Genomic DNA, 14,550 nt, shown 5'->3' on the forward strand with positions numbered 1-14,550 from the left:
AAAAAACTTTAAGAATAGTACGAACAGAAGATAGAATGAGCACGTGGTGACTTTTCAAATTCTTAAGCAACTTTAAGCTGTTCCAAACAAATGATCTTAACCTGGAATAATTATTAAACCGTCACTTAAGCTATGATGAGAAGCAGAGCATAAACGTACTCCTTTTCGGTTACGATTTTTATGTATGAATCCGATCGGATAACACTCCCAAGCCGCTTTAAACCCGTTTGGCAGTGGCGTAGGGCGTCAAAAATCCCTTCACTCCACCGCGCGCTGTTAAACGGGTATAGATTTTTCGCCCTAAAAGGCCATTTGAATGGCTACCACCACCGGTACCGGTATTTGGTAGCAAGGCATTTATTCTCTCTCGTTCGACGCCCGCTGATTGAGCCACACGGGCATAAGGCAGCCACGGCAGCCACAGCACCCGGAGTGAAACATTTTAGATTTGATTTATTAAGGAGCAACATTTGCCGACATTTGGCGAATGATTTGCGCGAAGTGAGGGTTTCGGCAATGAGATGATGTATGAGCCGAAAAGCAAGAATGTGCGGGATTGAAGCAAGAACCGCAAGTTTTGGCCACATTCCTGTGGCAAATGGTTTATCGAATGTGGGAAAATGTGAAGGATTATTATAAGTTGTATAAAACGAATGTAATAATATATCATTTACTAAACTTTATTAAAATAAGGCCTAAGGGATTTCTCTGCAAAATCTTAACTTCTTCTATCCACCAGAATCCCCGAGGAGCTTTTGTGAGCTTACAGCCTCCAACACATTTCAGAAGATCAGCATAAACTAACCATGGAAGTGAGGCGAAAGCAATAAATTGAATGTTTTTGCTACACTCCATTCAGCTTCGCTTTGGGCACCACCGAATCGAAATCGAAAAAGCAAAAACGATGCGGTAAAATCGTCTTTAAAATGTGTGCAAAAACGAGGAGTGAACTCAGAAGAAAAAAAAATTACACACATAATTGCTACACCGAAGCGCAAAGGTGAAGCCGAGTGAGAAATTCCTTTGCCAACCTCATCTTCACAGTTGCTAGCCACCATGGCATCGAAATGGAATCGTATGGGAAATGTGTTGGCCATGCTCAAAAAAGGGGAGACATAAGGTTAACAAAAACCGCTTTTCGAGGGCGGGCAATGAAAGCGAAAGCATTCGCTCAAATCCGGCTTCAAGATTACCGAACTTTGGAAATTGCATCCGTAGGGCATTGGACTTGAGGTTTTTTCTTTGAACCAATAGTACTGACCAATTACTGCTGAACAATAACCTCCAGAAAGCTATGTCTGTTAACGTTTGCATTTTAATGCCAGATGCAAATTAAGAGTAAAAGTCCAGCACGCTAATTGCAAAAAAAAAACATTCGACTAACTGGAGCTAAGGTTGGAAAGCAGCGTGAGTGTTTTAACCGAGCCTCATATACACAGCTTACGAAAACGCGATCAAATTAAGGCCTCCCCAAAATGCGAACCCACACGATGATGATGTTGGCTCGTCATGAAGGTGCGGCAATAAAAGTCTTCATCACAGCCAGTGGCATTGTGCCTGATTGCCTGTGGCGTAGAATTCGTCATTAGCTCATCACACAACGGGTGCAGTGACGCACAGAAGGCCTGCAGATATACCAACATTTATTTAGCTACTCCGGCATCTTCTGCTTGGAGTTCAGTTTGAACCATATTCCTTCAATCGGTCTGCTTTCCCACAGTGGCTCACACCTTATATTATCCGCTTATACACCTTCTTCCGCTGCCGGGCCTGTTCCGTTCGTTCTGACGATGTCGAAGACGCTTATTTAAAAAATGGGACCCGTTGGGAGCTGTTGCCGTGCCGTATGTTGCTTGCACGTGATGCAAGATTAAGCGCATAAATTTTGTACTTACCGATGCAACGATGGTCAGGTAGTATCGCTGCGTTCGCTCGTAATCCAGCGTCTTGACCACGGTGACCTAAATGAGCGAGTAGCCAAGGGGGAAAAAGGTGGAAGAAGTAAGTAAAATGAAAACAATAAACAATATGAAAATCGTTGTAAACGTGCGAAACAAAGTGCAAGATACGATCGCTGTTGGAAGGTGTCCCTTAATCCATACTCTCGCTGGGAAGGGCAGGATGAAATGCATAAAAGGCTTTACATATACCAGCATATAAGATACTGAAGAACGGGGGGAGAACGGCATGCTTGTGGTGGTGGTGATTAACGCGAGTGTCCTAGATTTGTTATTTACAAGCTGCGAGCTGCATCGCTGCTTCAAATAAACCTGTGTCCCACATAAACTGTGATTGATCCTAACATTGAGACATTTCGAACTGCAGGACGTTTAAAGAAATTGAAGACTTAAAGCAGGTGATCGCCACGCAGCCGATCATATTTGCCTACTCGGTTTATCCATACAATCTTGTACTTTCCTCAACAAAGTAGATGCAGTTACGATCCTGCCAAGAGTTGCCTCCTCGTTGTAATCTATCATCTGTTCCCGTGCTAGCGGCAATCTATCGATTGAAAACTGAAACTGGAGCTCTTTCCGCATTTTTGTCCCCCACCCCTCGCAAACTCCCTTCCTCTCTCGTCCCAGCTGCAGTACGATCACGAGGAACAATGTTAGGTACGAGAGGGCAGACAGGAGTTTATCTTAATCTTTCCTCCGGATGGAAATTAGCGATAAAATATAGCGTAGTAATGGAACACCATGAGCGTGTGTGTGTGTGTGCTTGGTGCACCGGAGTGATGTTGAATCGCGCGCCGGGCTGGTGCAGCGCGTTGAATTGTTCTTCTAGCTATTATTGTTATGTAAACAGTCGTGGTCCTGAACCCCCCCGTTAGACTGCCAGTCGCGACCACAATTCGGGACCAACGCAACGGACCGGCTCGAATGGTTGCGGGTTGCCTACTCCTACACAGGGGGTGTTCCAAAACGAGATTAGTTCCTCCTTCCTGCCTACCGAATGCCGAACGCTCACCTGTCGCTATTTGGTTCGTCCTATCGGGTGTTGGTGTGTTTGGAACCGTTTCCCTCCCGTGACCCGGTTTCGGTCGAATCGCGATCCAAGGCGACCTGCGCGAAACAGCATCTCAGCAACACTGTCGATAGTGCGGGAGGCTGACTGGTGGCACCCTATAAATTCGTTGGTGTGTGTTGGCTGGTGCACCGAGCAGCGTGATGTTGTGCAACGACATTCCTGGCTGGCAGTAAATGCTCACATCCCGCCAGACACCCATTACTGCGGTACGGTTTGTCCCGTTTTGTGGGCTCTCACGTTTCGTGGGCCGGTTGAGTCGGGAGTTTTTTTGATATTTTTCATCATTTCCATTTCGTTGGTGCACCACAACAAACATTCCGCAACTTTTCGCGTGTGTGTGTGTGGACTGCAATTGGAGTGCAAGGAACGCTTTCGGTGGTATTTTAACACCTTCTCGGAGCGTAAAAGGGATTTTTTTTTCTCAGCTCGCTTTTATATAAAGCCGTCGTAAAAACGAAATATGAAGAAAATGAATGTGATTGTAGTGTGACAGGAATTCACGAGGTACGACGGTGGTGGCCACCGTCAGGATTTGCCAACCACCGCGGTGGAGCACACACACACACTCACACACACACACGTCGTCATATCATAAACAGCAACGCGCTGTCGTCATTGTCATCGGTCGGCGTCAGTTTGCTTCATGGTCGGAACATGATCAAGACATACTGTCTTGATCAAGTGACAGTCAGTTAGCTTGTTTTCTGCCATTAATTTTACCTTTAATACGCGAGCGTCCGTATCTTGCCGTTCGCCGCACGTCACTCTACCTCCACATTACACTGCTTCACCCGAACGAACTTACCTGTCCCTGGTGCGGATATGCGATGGCGAACACCCCAAAACCGTCCGCCGCCGTGAGGGTGTTTGGCGAAATGTCCGAAATGTTTTGCGATCCCTCGACGATGAAGTACTCGACCAGCCCGTTCACGCCAGCATCCTTATCCGTGGCCTGTATGCTGCGGAAAATCGTCGTCCCGACGGGCGTTGACTATGGAGGAGAGGAAGCAAAAGAAATAGAATTAAAATCAACATCATAAATCATGGTCGGTTTGGCAAGGGTAACATGTACGGTGGATGAATAGCAGAACGCACCGCAGCACACTACCAGCACGGCCCTTGCATGGGGCATTCGAGCGTGGTAGATCGGGCTATAGAACTCGAACTTTTGATGCCCAATGTGACGAGGTTGAAAGGTGGCAGAAATAAATTGCATGTCGCCCGAGCAAGTTCGTGCGGTTGGTGCATGCGGTGCAACATGTTTGCGGGAGCATTTGTAGGCACTCATCATCATCTGCCTATCATCATCTACGTACACTGTTTGTTGCGGCAGTGGAGCAGTGGGATGTCCGGCCTGCACGATCGTCCTAACAACAAGAGGAAGCGGCGATGGTGGTATGGTGTCTTTCGCTTGTACAATTAATCATGTACCATAATTTCTCCTATGCCCCGCGTACATCCTTCGCAGTTGGCATATTTTGCGAAGAAAGACAACGAGCACCCGTTTAATGGGAGTTCTAACAACAACAAAAAAATGGCTTCGTCTATTGCTTTGTGCAGAAAATGCTCGTTCTCGTGTCGATATCGATTCCGCAACAACGATCAATCATTACCGATCGAAAGGTTGCCAGGCAGGAAGAACGATCGGGTGTAACGGACGACTGATATGCATGCAAGCGATTGCGATAAACGATTTTCCGTTCGGGTACTTTGTGACCCTCTAAACGTTCCCCCCCTCCCAGTGGTAAGTATGCCAGCGTGAAGGATACGTGACTAGTCTTCCTGGCAGGAGGGAATAATCTCGCCGACCCCCTTCTTATTGAGCTGACAGCGATAGAGCATTTCTAACATATTCGAACAAAAGCTCGCAAGTGAGTTCCGAAACGTACGCCATGGAGCAGCCAAAGGATGCAAATTCCATCGCGCTTTAATTGCGAAGAACAGGGGAAGCGTCACGCTTTCCTTTCCTGACACACTGCACAGCTGCTGCCAGAATCATCGTCACGTCGCAGAAAAGGGTTCAGTTTCTGATCGTGCCCATGAGAATGTGCGACTGGCACGTGAAATGGAAAACTGACACTTTGCAATCATCAGTATGTTGCGCAGATGGGCGACCCGGGCTCGCTACAACCACTCCCCAGGAGCGTTCTCCTACAGAGCAGCATCCCATCTGTTCGCGCACGTCATGAACGTTTAGAACCACGATGACAATCAACCGAGCGGTGGTTTTGCACATCCCCGACAAAGATTAATGGGAAGAGGTTAAAGCGATGTTCGCGATGTTTTTGTCTTAAACGCGCGCTGGGTGCCAGTTCGCCTCGCGAGCGCGGAAGAAACTAAAGCTGCCCGGAGAGGTTAATTGCTGTCGAAAGTGCTTTTTGCGGTTGACACTCTAATGAATTGGCACAGCTAACAGTGACGAGGTTAGTCTACCGTTTGCTGGATATGTTGGTGTGAAAACGGGGTGTGTGTGTGTGTGTGCTCGGTGTTGATGAGACCACCGACAGCGACGACCGCGCACAAAGTGTTGTTTTGCGGTTGCTCTTATCGAAATTAGAGAACATCCGAGGATCTGATCTGCGAGGATGCTTTTAACCCCAACACTACAATGTGCTGACCGATCGCGGGTAGGTGTGTGTGTGGATTTTTGCGTTGTACGTTTCAAGATGAGAGCTGCCAATTGCGCTTGCAATGTCGCTTTGTCCTCACTTTATCACTTCTCCCATTATCGTAAATTGTCATAAATGGGATTAAAGGTAAGTTGATAAGCAGTGCCGCCCAGCATAGCCGATCGATCGATCGATCGTGATACGAACGTTACTTTCTCTTGCATAACGGCATCCCTAGCATGCACTTGCACGGCGGCGAGTGCAGTCTCCACCGCAGCAGACCCTTGAAAGCTTTCGCATTGCGCCTGCCAAAGCACACACACGGAGGGTGCAACGATGTTCCATTTTTATCCCCCGTCCCGTTTTGAAGGTTTCACGTACGCGCGCGCGGTTCCGGCGTGACAGGATATGTGGTCTGTGTTAATGTAATTTATGCTCGCTGCTGCCATCGAAGGGAAAAGGTCAGGTCAGTGAGTGGTCCCGACCCCCGAACCGGACCGCTTGGTAATTGAAAAATCGCATTTTACCGGCATGTAATTCTCGCTCATTTGTATCGATGTACGAGGCGAGTGCAGCAGATCGTCGCCGGGCACCTAGAGTAGAGCACCGCAAGGAGTACGTTCGCGCCGTGTCTGGTTGTGCTCCGGAAAGCGTTAAAGTGCACACCGTCCAGTGGTGAGTGCGTGAATGGTCCGACAGGACCAGGAGGAGGCTGCCCATTGCGGGATGGCGGATTTATCTTCCACGGCAGTTTCCAACAGATCCTGCAGAGTGTCGGCGTCGCACGCACATATGTGTGTTCCCGGTTCGGCACGCAACCGTTGTTGTTGTGTGGGACGCACGGGACCGAATTGTTCGTGGATCTCGTGGCACTTAAGTGGCCGGTAATAAATAAGCTGGAAATTAGCACTATCGCTCGTCGTGTGCTGTGCCTGCTGCCCCAGCACAGTTCGCTTCCTGCAGGTGGATAAAGCCCAGAACGGTTCTCGGGTACGCCAGCGATCAAGCTACTTGCCGTCGGCATTCTTTGGCTGTCGTCACCTTTACCGGGCTGTGGCCCGAGGGCAATACAACGGATAACTAGGGATAATGTTGTTTATTGCTTTATTAATGCCCACCAAACCGTTGAATCCGGGGGAGGCTCAAGGTGACTGGAAGGTTACTGAGCGGGAGCTTATCACGTTCAAACACAGTACCGAGGCACAGAATTGAATCTAATGAAAGCGGTTGTCTTAAAGTGTGGCCCCCTTCAGCATGCCAGCCCCAGGCCGTTGAGTGATGAACAGCTGGGCTGGATGGTTTGGCTTTATAGCCGGGAATTGCCTCACCATCACGGGCACATCGTACAGAGGGAGGGAAACTACACGATACGGTAGAAGTTCACTTGTTACCGAAAGGTATTTGCCTAAAAACAAGAACATCCCCTTTTGCACGAATGGGACCACAGTCGTGGCATGGGTTGTTGTTACTTCACCAGCTCAACTGCACAACTCAACGCGCCGTTGTAAGCGGAACGGATGTCGTGTCTGCATGCACTTTGCCTTTGCGGAGCGACAGCTTGTAGCCATTAGAGTCCAACATAGAAGGTGTGTGTGTGTGACAACGAGGCAAACGGGCAAACGACACCGACAGAATCTTTCAGCGCTGCGCTTGGAAGATTTATCTGCACGAAAGCAAAACGAACGATCACTGTTTTACACGAACTCGGCGATAGTCAGCTGGATCGGTTTTCATAAGTCACCTGTTGGCTGTTGGGCACGAGTGTCGATGAACGGGATGCCCAACTCGGATGGGAATTCTCTGGTAGGAGTGGCTCCCTCATCAGAACATCGGCTGTACTCGCGGCGGCACCAATTTTCGCGGGCACACGGTCACAAAACGGGGTTGGTTGTAAAAGTGATGATGGGGAGAAAAAAAAACAACACCAAGACACACACACACTGGAGTAGACTTTAGGTGATGGGGAAGAAGCGAGCGTTGCTGCTTCTTCTCGACGATCGAAGCAATTTCGCATCGGTTTGTTTTAATGCAAACGCCACAACGCCACTAGGGATTGGTGGTGGCGGAAAATGAATTATTTATGATCGCTCAACCGTCTGATCGATTCCGTGCAGGTTTTTAAGTTTTCGTTGGTGGGCGAATTGAAAACTAACGGATCGCGTACCGTGTGACCTATAAACATTGCCATGCTAAACCGGGAAGATGGAACCCTTGCCCGCAGCGTGCTCGGCAAGTGTATGTGTCCCGGTGACGGCGACCGCAAGGTGTTGTCTTGCTTTCTTGATCGCACGATTTGTGCTGGGGATAAGTTTTGCCTCCGATACCCTCCGCCCGGGGGAGTTGCTAGTGCTGTCTGCGGTTTTTGGACGAAGTAATGCGACAGGTTAGGCTGGGGCTTGGCAGCTAATGAGAAGCGTGTCTTGGGAATCGGCAAGCTGGCAAGCTCGGACGATCAATCAAATGTTCACGCCCAACTTGTCCCGCTAATGCAGGAGCAAAAAAAAAAGGTAAACTGGTCCACACGTTCGCTGCCGCTTGATTAACATTCTTCACGAGCATCTTCGCGTGGCAGTGGCCTCTCGTTGCTCAAGCGCTGGCGCATACGCCTCGTTCCCCTGGTTATTCATTGTTTCCGAAGCAAACCGGCAGCATATCGTCGATCGCCAATCGGACCATTTGGATCAGCGGAATGGTACCCAGCATGTGTCCAATTATGGTCAAACGTCGGACGGTTCGCCTGGTGCTCACTATGCCAGCTCTGTTCGATTCTTTGCTTATCGTTGATCGTTGCTTTAGGATCACCGAGCCTGCCTAGAACGATGCAGGACCAGGGGTTTATGAAGTCACAGCCCGTGACTTGTTGATCCCGCTCGGCAATGTTGATCCCGTTCGGCAATTTGTCAGCACACTGCCGAGTGACAAAAGCACCCAACGCCTTGTGGATCAATTATAGCTTTCTAATAAGGCCATACTGCGCCGAGTATTGTTAGGTAGCCCCGCGCACGAACCTTAGGCGAATGGGTCGATGGAGCCCAGCCGGGACAACAAATTCATCCCATTTACGTTACCTTGGCCTGCTGCACCATCCAGCCAGCAGAGGGTGTTTTTATGAAGCAGTGAGCGTTATGGGAAGGGGAAAGAAGTTGCCATTGCTCGGTGGTAAATGTCGGGCGGTCCCGTAAGCTCGTACTTGGCTATCTAGTGTTTTCGTCCCGTTTGTAGATCATGACGGCACAGCGATCGGCGCTCGATCATCGACGTGGGAAATTAGTCACTATCAAACAGGTCATTAAATAGTGTAGCCATCGGGTTGGGGATACTAATTTTGCCGCTGTAAATCGATCGCTCATGTGGTTGATATTTGTGCAAAGTGTTAAATTACGCGGTGTAAACGAGCCAGCTTACGCGCAAATCTAAATACTCGCCCAACCAACAAGTCATCAAATGTGCGCGCCCATTTCGCACAGTGTGTGCTCGTTTCCGAGTGTTAATCCGACATTTTATCTACTGCGATCGACGACTGCCAAAGGATCAACGCTCGTCATTGCCTAGGCAGTGTGGGTGGGGTAAGAAATATGATCTTAATTCTCGTGTTTACGGCACGAACGGAGCCCGCACCGGTGCGCTTCCAGGCCGGAGCAGTAAAATTGCAACAATGTTGATAATGTTTGCACCATCCGTAGATACACCGTCTGTGCATGCCATGCTGGGAGGGTTGAAAAAGGAAGAGAATTTTTCCTGACCTCATTCTCGGCAGCACTGCAGTTTTCTTTGTGGGAAGGTAGTTTTGGCCCGAGTGGGATGCAGTGGGATGGCATCGAGCGGTGGTTGTATGCAAAGATTGATCACCCTTAACCGGGTGGAGGACTGACTTGGAACGGATTGATCTCTGGCCGGGCAATGATACGAGCACGACACGGTGTAATTTGTTTGACATGACTTTGACTTTTACTTTTATTCTCCTTCATTACAAACTAGGCTGTAAAATGAGCTTCCAAACGAGCTGCGCTGATATAATGTTTCGAAGGCTCGTTAAGATTAGCATCATGCCGATGAGGTTCACTAAAACGTGCGACCTTCGGTGAGGTTCGCTTAGCTCGGGATGCGATTTGAAGACTTCGGTAAAATCTGCGCGATGAGTGCTGGCATGCACAAAGACCTCTGACGGTGTTTGCCTTTTCTATGAAGGAGTGAGTTCAAGTTCAGTGCGCCGTATGTAACGCGTAAATCACTATAATTTATGCACCTTAAAATCTATCATGGAAGCTTAGACTGGTTTTTATGATAAAACCCAGATGACTACGGTTAGCGGCTTAGCAATTCGTGTCCTTAACGAAGTTGAGCTATTTAAATACTGTACGGCGTTCGGTTTAATTGATTTTCCCAACCATGTTTTGCTAAATCCCTCTCTCTCTCAAACATGGGCCATCTAATGTTGAAGGCCCAAAGTATCACCTGCTATTAACTTCCTTCCATCTTCTCAGCCCACCGCCGTGCAACGATTACCGCAAAGCTCCCGTTAATCTGTTGTGACATTTCATGGTCGATTTCGCTGTGCGCGTCGGCTTTTTAAGACCAAACAGCTGCAAATAACAAAAAAAAAACTTTGCACACGCGATTTGCATTGTTCGCCGTGTGGTTATTGCCTCCCAAATTTGCAAACCGCTCAAACCCCAGCAGCAGCGGGCAATGAATGAGGCCAGAACATAGTTCGGAGGATAATGGTTGAGCTGTTTTTTATTCGCACGGTTTCGAACCGCAGGAACTCATATGTCAGGCCGCTTTGAAACCGGCGGAATCGTTTTGCGTAATTGCTAATCTTTCCATTGGCAGCGGCGTTTCATCAACACGGCTGACCAACAACGGTGTGCGAGTGTTTGTCGCAGTCACTTAGACTGCTTTAGCTCTGTCAACAATAGGGTAAACGGAACAGGATTGTGTTTGTGTGCGCTGCGAATGACGTGTCGTAGTTTAATAGTCGTCGGACGGATGGAGCGTCTACGATTGATCGTGCTCTTGCTGACCGTCGCTGTCGTTTTCGAGGCTACGGTTAGTTAGTCGTTATTATTATTGACCGTGGAGTGGTAAAGATTTTGGCAAATCACGTCGGGCCTTGCGGGCTGAGCCTGTGTCCGACCACCTGATCTTGGTCACGCATGTGAGATACTGTTTCGCCGTTCAAGATTTATGTGCGCCGAGTGTTGAATGAGTAAAGGGGAGCATGGCCAAGCGGTCAAGAACATGGCCAATCCGTACTGTCGGTGGGTGTGGTAAGGAGAATATGGCACGGCTAGATTTGACGCATTAACTGTGTGCTAGTTTTGCGGTTCCCTAAATCTGGAGGTTTGTTTCTCTTAGGCGTTGTGGTGGCAAATACCCGGAAGTCTTTGACTTTTTGGGCCACTCTGCACCCGACGATGGACGAAAACTAGCCAGTGCAAAATCTGCCTCAGTTCAGTAGGGGACCATTTTGTAAGGTGCGGTCTAAGCGGAATACTGAAAATTCCTAACCTCTCACCCAGAATGAAAGCACCGGGGTGGAGGGCGTGCGCTAACGAATCACAAAACGCGACATCACAATTGCGGTCAGATGAAATTGTTATGTTCTCGGTGTCAGTGTAACTTCCGCGTGTACCGTTGGCGGGTGGTTCGGTAGTGTGCCTGCATTCACTGCCGGTGCTTCCCGCTCTAAAGCACGTTCAGATAGCGATGCAAAAAAACGCATTTCCCCACGGAAAGAAGGAAATGTTTTTGCTCCGTTACCGGTATCTTCTTTCAGCACAGCACAGGTCCCCCGCTAAACCGGTCATGCAGTGTGGAAGGTTCGTGGTCACGCGGATCGGGATTAGCGATTCCGACCGTACAGCGATTTTCCAGACGATCGTCCCGGGTGATCGGTGGCGGTGTGGTCGTGTTAAGCCGCGCGAGGATTATGTCGGACAGGATGAGAATGGGGAAAATCGTGTAGCAACTAAAATAAAAAAATCTGTGCTGCTTGGTGAATCGCACCCTTATCGGGTGAGTTTGCGAGGTTCAGACAAAAAAATACGCCAAGAAAAGAAGGATCGAGAATCCACACTCTATGCACGTCCTTCTTGCTCTGGTTTCCGCGAGTGTGTAGCATGGTAGCATGCGCGGCAAACGATGTGTTTCGTGAGCGTTGTATTTGCGAGAGCCTGATCTGGATGGTTGGATGGATATGCGCGATTGGGGATTTTGTTTTTTTTTTATTGCGTTCGAATCCTTGTTAATTTTTTTGTTGCTGTAAAGAACCTAACGGCAATGTTGAAACACACGTCCATCTTTGGGAGTGACCGAACGAATTGAACCGGTGCCACCTTTTGCAGGGTCGAGCCTATGCTACCGGTATTAGCAACAGGGTACAACGCCTACAAACAAGCAAAACCAAACCAACAAAAACACACACACCGATCCCGACAACAACAATCCATTAGAGCCAAACCCAAGGAGGGAGAAGAGAATCGTGATTTAGAACCTGATTCCTCCCGTTCGCTCCTCAGCTGTTCCTTCGCGCGTTTCTTGCAATGGGATCGATGTCCGTGCTGTCGACATGCACTTTCGGATGTACCGACACGCTGGGGATTGGCGATTTTTGTTTCTTACCGTTGTCCTGCCGGCTATTGGCTAAACGTCTCACCAAAACGTGCCAGCTGTCAGTCGATTGCGGGACCTCACCTCACCTGACTCATGCTGACCGATGTGACTCAATTTCGGAGCCCGGGCTGGTTTTGTGAGATTCGTTTTCGCTCGCCGCAGAATGCTGCCGGGACACATGCCCAATTTGGCGTTGATCAGGTTAATTGCGGTGGAAACCACCTTGCTGCGATTCCCTTTAGCGGGATTTCATTAACCTTTTTCCCCTGAGCGGGAAGTGGGTTTTTGCGCTTCTGGTTTAAACTTTTTTTTGCGGGAGAGATATTTTTTTACCGACTTATTTTTGCCAACTTACTCGCCCTGTTTGACGAGAGTTTTATTTTGTAAGTTTAATGTCTTCAATGTAATGCGTTCACATTTGCTCTCGCATTGACCTCGTTTGCGCGGGAAGCAAAAGGTTGCTAAATGTCACGTTGCGTTTAATGCGTTTAATGGTGGATGGGCGCTTGCAATGTATACGCCGGGTTCGTTGCAGCAAAAGGCTTTCCAGCCAATTTCGTATCCTTTGAGAGCAAATTGTTCCGTGCGGAAGGTTCGTCGCTGTTCCGGCGCACGAGTCGTTCGTTTGTTGTTGTTGGTTGAGCCATGGTGTGGAGGTTGACTCGACGGGTTTTATGGCTTCATTATGGTAGTGGGGTGGCTGACAATTGAGGCGTTGAGCTGTGTTTATGTACCACGGTTGATGCCGTTGATAGTATTCAAGGTGTGCTATTACCGTCTCTTTGGTTCATATATAAATGTGTGTACGGTCAATTAGCTAAGGCGGTTGATCAAAAAGCAAATCCTCACCCTGTTAGTGCACGGTGGATAGTGTATCGAGGCCAATTATGATTCATTAGATCGTGATAATGTAGCGGGAGTTTAGAAAGGCTCATGGTTAAGCATATTCTATTTTGGTTTGTCTTTCTTGTTCTGAAATATGACCTTAACATTAATATGGCAAAAGCCAGAAGCAATCCTTACGAATCACCAAGAACAAGAATATTTCCTTTGAAAATTCAAATGATTAGCCTTTCGGTCCCATTGGGACAACTGTAGCAGAAATTCGGTAAATTGAGGAACCTGAAATTTGATTCGCCACCGATTTCTTCCTAGAAACTGATTTCACGCTCGACTGATATTCAAATTTGCTCCCGAGCTGCGAGCCCGAGTGTTGCCCGAAGCCGTGTAATATCACGGAGATCAAGAATCTCATTAAATGTGACGCTTGCGGCATTAAAACAGTTTCCCAAAAACCGCACTTTTGTGCATTCGCTGCGAATACGATACGACTTTCAACGTTCGTTCGAGCGTCTGGTATTCCGTTCTGCTGCTTCCTTTTACACGTTTCTTTTGGAAACCTTTGCGAGGAACAAACCTAAGGAATCAAGCTGCGACACACATCAACGTCGATTTCTTCATTGGTGACGGGTGCGAATTAAGATGGCAAAAAATGATTACGATTCATAATTGCGGTTTTGCACCCGGGACCGATGAGAACTGTTCAATATGCGCGCTAATTTACACACAGTCCCAACCCGGCCACGTTGCGCGTTGCACACCGGCCATTCAAACCTATTTTGGCGTACAGCATCGGCAAGACCTTGAAAGAAGCTCGAGGAGAGATGAACGTTTCTCGCGCTCGTTCGCCCCGACTGCACTGCGCACTACGTGTGGTTCGAGTACTGCAGTTACCGTTTGTCAACAGCGTTTGCCATTTTCGATAGCAGCTTGCATAAGAGCAACGTCTTCAGTCGGCGAGCGCGCACACACGCGGTACGATCAATTAGGAGCAGATAATTTGAATTAATAATATTAGCTTACGCGGACTCGGACGGATTCCTGCAGCACGATGAGAGGCAAACGAATCAATTCCCGTGCGGCAGACCGTTTAATGGCAAAGTCGTGAGAAAATCACAGCTCGCAGCACAGAAACGAGCACCATTCAGTGCGGGAATCTTTCCGAAAAGATCCCTCGATGCATAGCAGGTATGACAAAATTTTTCTTGATTGAACCTCGCGCACCGAATTTGCGTTCACTGCGAAGTGGCGACGGCAAGCCTGAAGGTTAAACTGTCAATCGAACGGTGCAGATCGGCTGATCGATTTGTAAACGATCATCGAAATTCCATCCGAAATGCATGTATGGTCGGCTTTTGTGTGTTTCGATGCGCACAACGGGACGGGTTGAAGTGGTTCGTACGTAGTTTGGGCTTTGGGTGGGCTCACTCTTAAGGCACAACAATAATCGAGCACT

General features: G+C 48.4%; 1 protein-coding gene across 6 annotated transcripts in view; it reads right to left on the bottom strand.

Annotated features, from left to right (window-relative positions):
- Positions 1-14,550, bottom strand: part of LOC118508445 (cadherin-99C) — a 134,218-nt gene that overhangs the window by 34,280 nt on the left and 85,388 nt on the right. For all 6 annotated transcript variants that reach the window (XM_036048239.1, XM_036048240.1, XM_036048237.1 and 3 more), the window contains exons 6-7: positions 3,836-4,021; positions 1,896-1,961 (exon numbers count right to left, since the gene is read on the bottom strand). In XM_036048239.1, coding sequence (XP_035904132.1) covers positions 1,896-1,961; positions 3,836-4,021 — 252 coding nt within the window. The remainder of the gene's footprint in view (positions 1-1,895; positions 1,962-3,835; positions 4,022-14,550) is intronic.

The sequence above is a fragment of the Anopheles stephensi genome, chromosome 2, assembly GCF_013141755.1.
Source record: "Anopheles stephensi strain Indian chromosome 2, UCI_ANSTEP_V1.0, whole genome shotgun sequence".
NCBI lineage: Eukaryota > Metazoa > Arthropoda > Insecta > Diptera > Culicidae > Anopheles > Anopheles stephensi.